General features: G+C 37.8%; 2 protein-coding genes across 2 annotated transcripts; both read left to right on the top strand.

Moving 5' to 3' along the window:
* Positions 1-10674: 10674 nt before the first annotated feature.
* Positions 10675-12886, top strand: Pyurf (PIGY upstream open reading frame). The gene is made up of 2 exons (XM_005002660.4): positions 10675-10959; positions 12072-12886. The coding sequence occupies exons 1-2, from the start codon at positions 10757-10759 to the stop codon at positions 12211-12213; spliced, it is 345 nt and encodes a 114-aa protein (XP_005002717.1). The 5' UTR covers positions 10675-10756; the 3' UTR covers positions 12214-12886.
* Positions 12313-12886, top strand: Pigy (phosphatidylinositol glycan anchor biosynthesis class Y). Its single transcript, XM_013150096.3, has one exon. The coding sequence runs from the start codon at positions 12313-12315 to the stop codon at positions 12526-12528; it is 216 nt and encodes a 71-aa protein (XP_013005550.2). The 3' UTR covers positions 12529-12886.
* Positions 12887-15273: the final 2387 nt, after the last annotated feature.

Genomic DNA, 15273 nt, shown 5'->3' with positions numbered 1-15273 from the left:
AGTTTTGGGGACTGACTCCTCAATTTGTGGAAGCTGACAGGGTACCCAGGTAGACAGTGGAAGAACTGAGTTGGGTTAGAGGGCACTGACTTATGTCTGCTGCTGTAGGGCTGCCAGCTCATTGGTAGAGAGAAATCCCCACACTGAGGGCACAGAAAACCTGTATTGATCATGACGGTACAAGAGTAGAGGGAAAACCGGGCACATTGTCTTACTGATACCTCAAATATATACAAGCTGCCTAAAATGTATAGCAAGGCAAAATCCTATGATATCTTCTCAAATCCGTATTATTTATTCTGTCATGAGTCACTGGAGGATAGTTCTGATGGTTCGTCATTTTCTCTCTGCCTAGCAAACTTCTATATCCTTCTTGTAAATTTAAATTTTGTGTTTGTGGTTTGCAAAAGATTGTAAAAGCAGATAAAATGGGTGTTCTGAGATCTCAGTAGCTTGATGCTGCTACATGGCCCATGCTGACTCTCCCCCAGCCCTTCCCCTTACTCCTTACTTGTGTGCCTGAGATGTAGTATGAGTTCAATGATTATTAAATGAACCCATGAAATAATGAATTATATATAAACCTAGGTTTTCATTTGTCCTTGTTCTGTGCTGTTTACCCCATGTAAAATGATAAACTTCTTAAAAATAAGAATGATGTCTTATATGCTTCCAACTGCTTCTGGCTTAGGTTTGTGGTACTGGGACTTAAATCCAAAGCCTTCACACTGAACTATATCTGCATTCCCCTGCCTTTAGTTTTTGAGAGAGAAGCTTCCTAAGTTGCTAAATTGCTCAGGTATTGTTTGAACTTGCAATCTTCTGGCCTCAGCTTTCCAAAATACTGGGATTACAGGTATGTGCTACTACACTTAGTTTCTTGAATGTCTTTGTACCTCTCCTTTCCCCCTCCTAAGATAACAGGTCCTGAAAACATAGGAAATGAGCAATAAATATCCACTGAACTGAATCAATAGTTTTGAAATAAAGCATTAATAAAGATCAATTAGGAACTGGTAATGTTCATATTTTAAATTACTTTATTAAAGACAAATTTAAATAAACATTTAAAGAATAATTTAGCAATATTCCAAAAAGATAAAGATAACCAATGATTTACTTTTTATCCATATTTCTTTTTCCTATGCTTAAGATCTTGGTTCCAAACATAACTGTAATTGGGGCTGGGGATATAGCTCAGTGGCCTGGCAAGCATGAAATTGTGAGTTCGATCCCAGGTATAAAACAAAACAAAACAAAACAAAACAAAACAACCACATAATCACTGTGGATACCAATGGTGCCTTCACATATGGGCACTCAACAAATTGATAAGTGAATGAATAATACTAAGAAGTTTTTGAGTACAAAAATTAAATATAATTATTAAGGTACCCACAATATACTAAAGATACCAGGAGTAATACAACACATAAACCCAGTTGTTTGTGTAAATTATAATAAAATACAAATAAAAAAGGATACATATATGCAATTTTTGGGTACCCTAAATTAAATGTTCTGAAACACTGGGAGGAAAAGGAAGGAAAGGGGAGGGTAACTTAGGAGGCAAACCAATAAAGTGGAAGAAAAATATTAACAAAAAGATAAAAATTATACAAAATAAAATTATAAATTCACTGTACTAATAATATCTATAGTTTAATATACATCCCATTGCCTTGAGACATTGCAAAAATCTATTATTTATTCATCAACCCCAGGTAAACTTCATTTTAAAGTCACAGTGTACAAAGTCAAGATAGAATGTTCAACCATAGTCATTAAATTTGCCTCCATTGGAAATTTAAAAAGATAATAAGTAAAACACTTCAGAAAGCTGTAAGTGTTCTATATTAAGTCTAATGTATAAACATGCCGCAAGACAAGCAGTTCTTTAATTCTAAGAATTGTTTTAAAAGTACTGTGTCGATAAATCAGAACTAGAAACTTTGGAGTTTGAGGTTTGAAAGTTGCATTACTTTACTTCTGAGGATGAATATTTTAATGCATTTATTGACCAAATACATTTTCTCTGGTAAACTTTTTTTTGAAATATTTTTCTCACTTATCTACTGGAATGTTAATTTAATGGGCACATTATAGCTATAATTTATTAATGAGATTTTAAATTTTTATTCTTAAATGACATCAAATGGACAGCTAGCAAAATGAAAGCAGAACTTTGCAATCACAGAGAGGAAAGAACAAATTAGAGATAAATGTTCATTGAATATTGAACGATGCCATCTAGTGGGAATTGTAGTTCAATTTATGTTTCTTGATTAGAGGTTCTCAAATTTCAATGCCCCCAAATTTGGCATTTATGGAACTTTGTTAAAATATATACTGTCACTCCTCATTTTTCAGAAGGTTTCTATTCACTTTATGTATATGTATCTTAGTCTAGCAATTGTGTTCTGATAGCAACTATATTGTACACTAAGCTTTCCTTTTCATTAGACTTTTCTCCTGCTTTGTCACAAGAAGTAATTTTAATGCACATAACATTCTTTAATTGAATAACTGCTTCACCAGTGTTGTTTTATTTAATCCACTTAAGACTATCATGTAAATGCTGAGAAGACTGAGGCAGACAATTGGCAGAGATTCCTCAGGGTCCCGTAGCTAATGATGTAACTGAGTAGGAGCCCCACGAGATGAGTGGCATGGAGAGGACCACAGGACAGAAGAGAAGCCCACTCGTGGGCCCTGAACCTGCTAGTACTCATTGAAATCACGATTGCTGCTCCCTTCTGAGGCAGACAGATACCTAAAAAGTGGTTTTTCTAAAAACCATGGCTTTTCACTTGGCTCTAGAGATGTTCAGTAGATAACTAAAAGCAGGGCAAAGTTTGACTTTTCATTTTTGAAGCTCTTGGTCAAATTCTTCTTAGCTCTACATCTAGGCTTGTTAGTCATTTAGAGAACGTCAATCCCCCACTCCCAAATACAACTTTAAAATTATGATTTTCCTTGTCTCTTTTTTTTACCTGTCTTTATTTCTTCTGTCCAGCTTCATAGCAAAAAGGACCACCTCTAGTTTTACTGTCGTGTACTGTCACTATCATTTAGCTCAGTCTATTATATTTAGAAGTCAGTCATAGTCCTTAATTATTTAATGATTTTAGGGACATTTAAAAAAATTTAAATAATTTTACTGGTATATTTTACATATACATGGTAATAACAATCATCATAGGGAATTTGTACTCTACATGGTATATTTGATTTTTCCCATTCCCCTCCCCTCCAGTCCCTCTTCCTTTCTTTATTTATAAAAGTTTTGCCTCTATTTTTTCCTTCTATTATTTTTCTTATCCCTTCTTTCCTTCCCTCCCTTACCTTGTTCCCTTTCTCATTTGAACATTGTCTTCCCATTTCCCAATATCTATTATAAATTTTAGTCCTTATGTACACTTTTGGTTTCTCACACTAAAGAAACCAGGAGCTATTTATACATGTATGTCTGATTTATTTCACTTAAGAATATGGTCTCAAGGTTCATCTATTTACCTTGAGAAAAATGTCTCAACTTTATCTTTTTATGGCAGAATAGTACTCCATCATACAAACCCCACATCTTCTTTCTCCATTCATTGGTTGATGGGCATTTGGGTTGTTTCCAAGATTCAGCTGGTACAGATTCTGCTGCTACAAACATACAATGTATATGTTGCTGTGGCATGATGCTTTTAATTATTTTGGGAAGATAGTAAGAAGGGGAATACCTAGGTCAAATTGAACATTTTGTTTGAGTTATTTCTACACTGATTTCCACAGTGGTTGCACCAGTATATCCTCCCACGAATAGTAGAGAAGAGTTCCTTTTTTCCCCGCAGCCCTACCAGCGTTTGCTGTTAGTTGATTTTTTGATAATAACCATTTTTTTCTGGAGTGAGATGGAATCTCAGTGTTGTTTTAATTTGCATCTCTTGAATGGTCAGTGATGTTAAACATTTTTTTCATGTATTTATTTGCCATTGAATTTCTTCATCTGAGAAGTATATATTCATCTGAAATGCCCATTTGTGGGCTGGGTCTTTAAATTGAGGAGTGTCTGATTTTTTTTTTTTTTTTTTTTAGTTCTTTAGATATTCTAGATATTAGTCCTTTAAGCAACAGCTGGCAAAATTTTTTTCCCAAACAATGATCTCTTCACTCTGTTGGGGGTTTCTCTTGAAATGCGGAAGTTTTTTTTTCCATAAATTTTTTTTTTTGTACTGGGAATTAAACTCAAAACCTTAAACTTGCCAGGCAGGCACTCAAACCACTGAGCTAAATCCCAAAAGTTTTTTTTTTTTTGTTTTTGTTTTGTTTTGTTTTTTTAAATAAAGTGAGATCTCAGTTGTTGATTCTTTGTGATAGTTCTTGTGCAATTAGAAAGTCTTTATCTTCAAGAATTCTACCTATTCTCTCTTCCAGCAGATTTAATGTTTTTAAAATCTAGATCTTTGATCCATTTTACTTTTAGTTTAGCACATGATAAAAGATATGGGTCTCATTTTAACCCTCAGCATATAGAAAGTCAATGTATTTGGCACCTTTGTCAAAGATAGGGTGCTAAGTGTATTTGGAGTTTTTGTACTTCTAATCTGTTTTATGAGATTGAGATAAAGACCATCTATACTAATTTCCTGCAGAGTTTTTATCATGAATGAATATTGGACTTGCTCAAATACTTTTCCTCTGTCTATTGAGATGGATCATGTGGTTTTTTCCCTTGGCTCTGTGCATAAGATAGGGCATTCTGTTTTTGCTACAGCAAGCACAAACACCAAAACAACACCTGAAATTTGGGGGCAGATTTATTTTACATGTATGGGCACTGATTGGGATCATTCTCAAAATATCAGGCCTTGAAGGCTCAGGGAGAGGCTCCAGGGGTTTTTATGGGGTTATAAAGGAGGAGATACAAACGAAGAGTAGTTGACTGTCTTTGATTGGTTCTTACGCATCATAGTGACTAGCTATGCATCACAGTGACCAGCCATTTCTAGATACAGGAGCAACCAGAAGTGCGACAGGACAGTCACTTGGGTAACTGAAGTATATAGGCTGGGAGGACATTTTCTGTTACATTTCTCCCTTTTTTCAGTTTCCCCAGCAAATCTTTGCTGGGCATGTTATATGTTTTTTTTTTTTTTTTTGTTTTTTTTTTTTTTTTTGGACACAAGGCCCAACTAGAAGCAGTAACACGTGAACTTAATATGTACATGGTATGGACTAATGCAGACACATAGTCACTGTTTCTTAAACACTGGCTGCTGATTTTTAGGGCTTTACTTTCGAGGGTGTTTTCAATAACTTGCAGTTACTTTCCCTTCTCTGAAACAAACATAAATTAAAATGATCTGTCACAAGCTTTCTATGTTGAGGCAAACTGCAACTAATTTATTTATAACTGGTTAGAAAACCCAGTTGATAAGGATCTGTTAGCCAGGCTAGTTGAGGCCAACCAAGCCAGCCTTCGGCGTGATGCCTATTCCTGCCCAAGGGGCTAAAGGCTGACCCACTTAGGGCTGGCAGCAGTTGAGCTCTGCTTCACTACACTTGGCTGAAGTGCACTCCGTCTCTTCAGCCTAAAGTATCAACTAACTTCAACTGAAAAATTAATTCTTGCCCCTGACCTAGTAGAAAATAATGTGAAGGTGACATAGGAACTTTATGAGTCCCTCTGGAAGGTGTTGCCTAACGAATCTCTCATTTTCTAGTCCATTAGCAACTCTAATGAATGAATGTGAAAGATTCCTCAGTAGGAAAGACAAGTTTGGGGTTGAGAGATTTTCATTTATCTCTTAAATATCTCCACCCCAAGAAGAATTTCTCTCTTGATATCCTATGAAGTACACTGAGCTTTAAAAGGCTTTTGAGCTTTACTGACAAAGAGCATCAAATAATGTAGTGAAATTTTAGAATAGAATGAACAGCTAGACATGGCAGGACAAGTCTACAATCCCAGACTGAACAAGAGTATCACTGTGAGTTAAAGGCCAGCCTGAAGTATAAAGCAAGACCCTTGTTTCAAAAACAACAACAACAAAAAAACAACCTATTAAATATCTCAATTTATATTCACATTGCTAAGCAAAGAAAAATTGGAAAATATAAACTTGTATCTGTATGTACATCCTTTATTTCCTATCCTGGGGCTCAAAGCTGAAGTGTTAAAACTGACTGATCTAAAACACATTCAAATCCATACTCAGCCCAACAAAGGGAAAAACTGATGCCTAACAAAGAATCTTAAAGCATATTAAACTGGGAAGAATAGAGTAAGTAAAATAGCATGAATAGCATGGAGGCACAGACTTGTAGTCCTAGCATTTAGTAGGCAGAGGCAGGAAGATTAGGAGCTTGAGGCTAGCCTGGGCTACATAGAAAGGCCCTGTTTCAGAAAACTGAAAACAACCAAACCAAGCTAAACAAACATAAAATAGATAACATTAATTGAGCATTAAATTGTGCCAGGAATTTTTCTAAATGCACATTGTATGTCATTCTGAATCTCCATTTTAAAAAAGAGGAAGAAAAAAAGCTTTAGAAAAGCTTTTTTCGAGCTTTAAAAAAGAGGAAGAAACAATTTTACTTCAGGGTTCCCACTGTAATCCTCCCAGAGTGACTGGGTGAGAGATGGCCGTGGGAGAGTCATGGGATGAGTACAAGCTAGACATAGGCATCCTGATGAGTTTAAGCTATCCATCCCATAACGCATGCTTAAGTAAATATACAGGAATAATGTGTATCCCATGCACATTATTAGATCATAATGCAATGAAGCTAGAAATCAAAAGAAACCACAAAAATTATGCAAATACATAGAAATGAAATAATATCCTCTTAAATAATCAATGCGAAACAGATGAAATGAAGGAAATATTAGGCACTTCTTTGAATGAAACAATAATGCTGGTACAATGTGCCAAAACTTATGGTACAGAATGAAAGCAGTCCTAAGCGGGAAGTTTATAGGTGTGAATGTCCATATTAGAAAAATGGTGCAACCATAAATACATAATGATGTACCTCAAGGTCCTAAAAAAACAAGAAAAATCTAAATCCAAAGTTAGTACATGGAAGGAAACTATAAAGATCAAAGAAAAAAATCAATGAAATTGAGACTAAAAAATACAAAGAATCAGTGAAGTGCTGGTTCTGAGAAAGAATAAGCAAAATAGACAAACCTCTAGCCAATTTTACCCAAAAAAGTGAAAGAGAAGACATAAATAAATGCAAAAAGAAATGAAAAAGGCAAAATTACCATTGAACTCCTAATCAGTAGGAACTAATTTGTACTCTAATAAATTAGAGTATTCAGAAGAAATGGATAGAGATGTGGGAAAAAAGAGGATCAAGATGTATCATGTACAGCAAATTGCAGTAGTACATGCCTGTAATCCTAGGACTCCAGAGGCTGAGGCAGAAAGATACCTATGAATTTAAGGCCAATCTTGGCTATGTATTGAGTGTAAGACAAAACTGAACTACATAGTGAGACCCCATCTAAAATATATAATATATAAATAAATATATATATCATGTACACATACAAAATTTCCTATGATTAATGTGATCATTATGTGTATCTAAATTGTACCAACAAACTTAATTTTTTTTCTTTGGTACCAGGGATTGAACTCAGGACCTTGCTAGGCAGGCACTTACACCATTGAGCTAAACCCCTGGTCCCCAACAAACTTATTTTTAAAAATAAGGACCAGAGATTTAGCTCAGTGGCATAAGCATTTGCCTGGCAAGCATGAGATCATGAATTCAATCCCTAGTACCAAAAATAAATAAATAAATAAAAATAAAAAACATAAAATGAAATAAGATTTTATTTCAAAGGGGTAATAAAGTTTACCATTTTAAGTACATGTATATTCCCTGTTTCTGCAGACACAAAACTAATATTTTCAAAATGGCCATACTTCTAAAACTGATGTACAGGTTTAATGCAATCCCACTCAAAATATTGCACCTACAGGATTCTTTACAGAACTAGTGAAAACAATCCTAAAATTCATATGGAATTTGATGCTCAGGAATTTGATGCTTTGTTCTTATTTCCCGGGAGGCAAAAGCAATCCTAGGTAACAAGAGCACAGCAGAGAGTGTCACAATACCTAACTTCAAATTATACAACACAGTCATAGTGATAAAAATGGCATAGTGTTGGCAATGCACACATTGATCAGTGTAATAGAGGATGCAGAAATAACTCCAAGCCCATTCATCTATCTAATCTTCAATAAAGGGGCCAAAAACATATTCTAGGAGAAAGACAGCCTCTTTAACAAATTGTGCTGGAAAAACTGCCTATCTACATTCAAAAAATTGAACTTGGACTCAGAGCTCTCACTAATTACTAAACTAAAAACAAAATGAATCAAAGATCTAAATGTTAAAACAGAAACAATCTGCTGAAAGATGAAATAGGTGAGACTCTTAAAGACATAAGCATAGACACGACTTTCTAACTCTAGCTGCACAAAAAATAATACCAAGATTGAACAGATGGCATCACATCAAATTATAAAGTTTGTGCACAGTAAACAAGAGTGAAGAGATAATCTAGAATGGGAAGAGATTTTTGCCAGCTATTCCTCAGACAGAAGACTAATATCTAGAATATTTGAGGAACTCAAAAGATTAGAGCCCACAAAATAAAACATCCAATAAAAAAATGGGCCAATGAAATGAATACACTTCTCAGAAGTACAAATGGCTAATAAATACATGAAAAAATGTTCAACATGTCTCCCCATTTGAGAAATACAAGTTAATCAGTACTGAGATTTCATCTTACTCCATTAAGAATGGCTATCATGGGGATAGTCATTCTTAATGGATAGCTGGGGATTTAGCTCAGCGGCATAAGCACCTGCCTTGCAAGCAGGCGGTCATGAGTTCGATTCCTGGTACTGGAAAAAAGCAAGCAAAAAAAAAAAAAAGAAAAATTAATACTGGTGAGCCTTGAGGAAAAATGAACCCCTTCTACATTCTTGGTGGCAATGTAAACTAGTACAACCACCATGGAACTCATGGAGATACCTCAAAAACCTAAAGAAACTTCATTCAAGCCAGCTATTGTCCTTCTAGATATCTTCCTGAAAAAATTAAAGACATATTATTGTGATACATTCACACTCCCGTTGACAGCAACATGATTCATAATAGCTAAATCATGGACTAGGCCTGTATGTTTTCAGCAGATAGATAAAGAAGTTGTGGCTTTCAATACACAATGGATGTGCCTTGAGTCCATAATATTAAGTGAACTAAATTAGACACAAGCTTAAATATCGCACAGGTTTTTTTTTTTTAATATTAGAAATCCTAAATATAAGTGAAGAGCAAAATAAAGGATAGATAATAGGAGAATCTAAGAAATAGAACTTTTGCAAATGAGAACCAAGAGACAGAAGGAGGAGGAAAAGGATGGAAAGAGATTTAAGACACTCACTAGGAGGAATGAGATCATGATGCACCACAAACATGTGCTCGTAAAACTGAAAAAAGATGAAAATATATGAAAGAATTGAAAAATATATGGCAAAAAAATAAAAAGGGTTGTGTGTGTAGGGCAACGCTAAGGCCCTCATTGTAACACCTAGTACTGCCCTCCTTTCCCAAAGTAAATCTCCCATTTGACTATCTGTTTAATTACGTGGCTATGTGTGTGTGTGTGTGTGTGTGTGTCTTTTTTTTTGTTTGTTTGTTTGTATCGGGGATTGCCAAGCAGGCTCTTATGCCACTGAGCTAAACCCCGGCCCAGTTTTTCAGTTTTTGAGACAGGACCTCGCCATGCAGTCAGCTGGCCTTCAACTCACAGAGATCTTCCTGCCTTAGCATGAACCATCATGCAGGCTAAGGTATTTAAGAAGACCTACAGCTTCACTCCTAGAAGTGAATCAATCCCGCTTTATTACACTATTAAGTTCACAACAGGTCCCATGTCCTAAGACATCTGGACACCTGGAAAGGTAAGAGATCTAGACTGAAAAAGTTTTGGCACTGACAGGACTCTGTAACCAGAAAAAAACAAGCCGGAACCGGGGAGCTCCTATGTCCCCCACCCCTAGGGATTTACCTGTGACTCTATCTCCCCCCACCCTTAGGAGTTTGCCCCTGGCGCCAAAGGAGTGCCAATGAGATACCTGTGCATCTCTAATGGCCCTAGGGCACTACCCTAAGCTTAGGCTACTTACATACTCCCCCCTCCCCCTCCCCAGCATGTGTCGGCCAGAGAGAAAGCCGGGCTCCAGCAGTTGGGGTGTTTTGGTTTTCTCTCTTCGCGTTCTCAGAATAAAGGCCTCTTTTGTTTTATACGTCTCATCTTTTGGACGCACTATATAATCTTATCATCTTTGCTTTTTTAAATTGGGGTTTGTTGGCAAACAAGGTCACAGAACAGTGGTATGGCAAGATTTTATTTTACAAACTGGCGCTTTTGGCAAGCCCAGCGTGTCAGCGTGTCAGCGTGTCTGGCACCTCATTCAAGATAACCCTGGACACCTGGACCTATATACTTGTTTTGGTTGCAGTTTTACAACCACGACAGAGCGGTCATAAACAGCGGTGCTGGTGGGAAAAAGCAGCCGGGGAAACAGCGTCCTCGGAACTAACATGCCGGTGCCGGCCAGCGATGGGACCGCGTTTCTCCGAGCACCGGGGAGGGGCGTGAGGAGAGGCTCGCAGGCGCGGCGGAGGGCGCAGCAAGAAGGGCACGGCAAGGACGTCGGCGGCGCGGATCATGCTGAGCTGGGCGTGCGGTACGATCGCCTCAGCGCTGCGGGGCGCGCGCGCGCCGCCACTGGCGGTTGTCCAGAGGGGCCTGCGTTCGACAAGCTCGCGGTTCTTGGCAGGTCCGGGCGAGGGAGCGGAGAAGCCGCTCCGCGCCTTCGACCCAGCGCTGCTGGAGTTCCTGGTGTGCCCGCTCTCCAAGAAGCCGCTGCGGTGAGGGCCGGGCCGGGAGGGCGGGGCGGCCGCGCGACCTCTCCTTGCATTGCGGTCGCTTTTCGGCCGCGTTCCACCCGGCTTCGGTCGCCGGCTGCGGGGAGGGCGCCCACCGCACGTGGATTTGCCAGGGCGCTTAAAAAAAATAAAGGCCTGCTCTCGTGCAGAAACCTCGTGGCCAAGGCACCGACCCTCCTGCCTCTGCCCGGCCCGGCCAGTTGTATTTTGTTCAGAGCGTCTCTTACGTGAGGTAATGCAGCGAGGTTTAGGAACCATAGAGACTAAGGACAAATCCCAAATACTCAAGGTTTTAAGCCTACATGATGAAAAAGATTTAGGAGCGTCCAGAGTCGAGCAAGTGCCTGACAGTAGAGCGCTTGCGTGCTGCCCTTTGGTTTTTGATCGTGGACTGGCTGGGTTTTGTTAAACATTTAACCTAGTTCTGCAACTCTACATTTCCAAGCTAAACTGAATATTGATCAGTGTCACAGATTAAATAAACACCAACATGTTATCAGTGGTAATCTTTGGGTGCTAACTGGCTAAGCAGTTTATATATATTATGTCTTTTTCTAGTTTTCCTCTATAATGAGTATATTACCTAATTAATGAAATTACCATTTGATTTACCATATAGCAGTTGCGTAACTAGCGCACTGCACACTCAAGTGCCTTCCCACGTTTCCTCATTGCTGCCCTTTCATCTTAAGCGTTTAGTTTGCATATTTTGATTTCACTGTGTTCAATTTATTTATTGTGAAAGGAGAAAGTTAATTTTTAGTTTTTGTTTTGATAGTAAACAGATGATTTTGGTGTTAACTATAATGGTAAAGATACATTTGGATAAAAGGGAGATCTGATTGGTATAAAAAAATTAGGCATAATTTGGGAATAAAGTGAAAAAGGTAATTTGAGAGATAATGATAGCAATGGAAACAATTATAGAAGAATCCCCTAAGAGAAATGGTTGTATTGGCTATTGCTGCTTTTAGAATTGACTGTTGTGGAATTAACTTTTTTGAAGAACTGGAGAAATGGTGTTTTATATTGACCATCGAGTTCTTGTGAGCATTTTGTTTTCCACAATTCATTTTTCTCCCCCCACCCCCCAGATATGAAGCATCCACAAATGAACTGATCAATGAAGAGTTGGGAATAGCCTATCCAATCATTGATGGGATTCCTAACATGATACCACAAGCAGCTAGAAGAACACATCAACATAAGAAGCAAGAAGAAACAGAGCAGCACTGAATCATCATTTAAAAAAAAAAACACGGCAACATTTACTTAACAATCTATACTTTAAAGCACGGCGGCAGCACGGCGGCAGGTAGTGGGTGGGTAAGAAAAATGTTTCTGTCTCTGCCTACCCTGACCGTGCTTATTCCACTGGTCTCCTTAGCGGGCCTGTTCTACTCGGCCTCTGTGGAGGAAGACTTCCCGCAGGGCTGCACGAGCACAGCCAGCCTTTGCTTTTACAGTCTGCTCTTGCCCATCACCATCCCAGTGTACGTGTTCTTCCACCTGTGGACCTGGATGGGTATTAAGCTCTTCAGGCATAATTAAGGCAGCCACAGCCAGGATGGCTACCTGTGTAAGTCCTAAGCACCTGTCCCCGACAGCTCAGCGGGGTGGAAATACTGGAGACCCGTTTAGTTTGGAGGAAGTTGCTTTGCTTTGCTTTGCTTAACTCGGGTTTAGAACTAAGAGGCTTAAACTGCAGAAGCTTTGATTGTATTTCTGTTTTGCCTGCTTTTTGAAGATTCTCACTGCTGTATCAGAGAAACATTTCAATGAAATGTTGTGTGGGTAGGGGATTTAGCTCAGCGGAATAAGTGCCTGCCTGGCTATGCCTGGCTAGCACAAGTCGTGAGTTCGATCCCCAGTACCAAAAATAAATAAAATAAAATGTGATAGAGATTAACTCCTTTAATCATCATTTGAGTATTTTTCTTAGTCCATTCATCAAAAAGTTTAGTCATTTGTAATTTCATTAGCTTCAAGGTCAGTAGGAAAACCATACGTTAGGGATGACTCAATCTCAAAGTAGCAGTATTAGAATAGTTCTAGAGAAATACATTCAAACCAGTGTGATGAAAATAAAATGAAAATTGCATGTATGTATAAAAATTCTGAGTTTGTAAAGGTGCCATCATCTCTTTGGCATCAAATGTATCCATTAATAAGATGATGACAGTTTTCTATAAAAAACCTAGTTTACAGGTTTTCTTTTACAGGAGTATGGTACTAAGAGAGGGAAAAGGTGAAAAAAGCAGGCTAAGGTAGGCTCAGTTTTAGAGAGCTTGCCTGGTATTTTTTTTACAAGGCATATCTTGTTAATCCCTTGTATTACCCCCCCCCCCCAAAAAAAAAAAACAAAATAAAAAAAGAAGTTACAAGGCACACAGTGCCCCAGATGAAATCAATTCCCAGAAAAGTAACATGTTGGATGGGTAAGGGTAGGTGGAGATGGGAAGACTTATGATTATCGTTCTGATGGGCTTAGAGCCATGTTTTGAAGCACATTCAGGTTTTAGCTGCCTTAGATCTGCTGAGCGCTGATGATGGTTCGAACCTTGATTTTCTAAACTTTGAACTGATTGAGCATAGTATAGTAGCCAGTTATTTTTTTGAAATAGGATCTTGGTATGTAGTTGAGGCTGACTTTGAAATCATTATCCCAGACTGGCCTCAAACTTGAAATGATCCTGCTGCCTCAGCCTTCTGAGTGCTGGAATTAGATGCATGTGCCATCATGTTTGGCTGATACAGTAATAATTTATAAAGTATAATACAAATGTTTAAATAGTTAACCTAAAGAAACCTAAATCTTGTATATAAATTTAATTGTGTGTGCCTGTGCATATGCGTGCATGCACACATGGGAACGTGTGTGCTTGGGATCTGACTAGTCTGTCGGAGCTGTATCAGCCCACAACTTGAGTTTTTAAAAATTTTTTTTTTATTTTAAAGAAATTAAGACAAGAGGACAGAAGCAGATCAGAACAGAGCAATGTAAGCAACACAGTACTTCACCGTAAGACAACCTGATATTAACAGTCGCTACCATAATATGTCTTTCTTTGAAATAGTTGAGCATACCTACACATACAATAATATCAAACATAACAAAATAGTATAAAACTATTCAAGAGAATGAAAGTATTACAGGACATTCAGAACCAAATAACCGAAAATGAACAATGGCTACTACATTATCTCATTTTCCATAAAAAATTTGTTTATACTATCACACATAACAAACTCCAACAAGATACAACATGATGGAACCAATGGAAACAGAAGAACAAAAGCATGGTAGGACTTCAAAGCAAGATATTAAATCAGCAATGGCTATCATAAAGTCTTGTTTTATTGAAAATACCTGTTCATATCACAGATAATAAAATTAAACCAGAATAAAACCATTCCAACTAATGAAAACATTATAAGGCTTCAAAGCAATGTAATGGGCAATCATGATTACCATAAACTCATATGTACTCTTACCTTTCTTACACTAGGAGACTATATGGTATTTATACATGTGAGTTTGATTTATTTCGTTTATGGTCTCACGTTGTGTCCATTTATATATAGATATTGCAATGTGATCATTTTTTTTTCTTTGATCCGTATTGGGGATTGAACTCACGACCGCCTGCTTGCAAGGCAGGTGCTTACACTGCTGAGCTAAATCTCTAGCCTAATGTGATCATTCTTTATAGCTGAGTAGTACTCCATTGTATAAAAATACCACAACTTTTTTATGTATTCCTCTGTTGATTGACACTTAGGTTGTTTCCAAGATCTGGCTATTACAAATTGTGCCGCTATAAACATGGGTGCACATATATCACTGTGGTATGATGTTTTCAGTTCTGGGAATATGCCTAGAAGTAGAATAGCTGGGTCAAATGGGACTTCCAATCCCAGCTTTTTAAGGAATCTCCAGATTGACCTCCACAGTTGTTGCACCAGTCTACACTCCCACCAGCAGTGCAGGAGAGTTCTTTTTTCCCCACAGCCTCTCCAGCATTTGTTGTTGGTAGTTTTCTTGATCCTGGCCATTCTTTCAGGAGTGAGATGGAATCTCAGTGTGGTTTTAATTTGCATTTCTCTAAAGAGTAATGATGATGAACTTTTTTTATGTATTTATTTGCCATTTGTATTTCTTCATCTGAGAACTGTGTATTCACCTCAGGTGCCCATTTTTGGATTGGGTCTTTGAATCTCGGGTCTGATGTTTTAGACAGAAGTTCTTTGTCTGAGGGACAGTTCACTAAGATTTTTTCCCAGTTTGTGGGTTTT

Source organism: Cavia porcellus, unplaced genomic scaffold (assembly GCF_034190915.1).
Source record: "Cavia porcellus strain 051 isolate PalLab524CR breed Dunkin Hartley unplaced genomic scaffold, mCavPor4.1 scaffold_4, whole genome shotgun sequence".
In the NCBI taxonomy this organism is placed as follows: Eukaryota; Metazoa; Chordata; class Mammalia; order Rodentia; family Caviidae; genus Cavia; species Cavia porcellus.
Note: the sequence above shows the minus strand (reverse complement) of the source record. Positions and strands in the feature narration are given on the sequence as shown.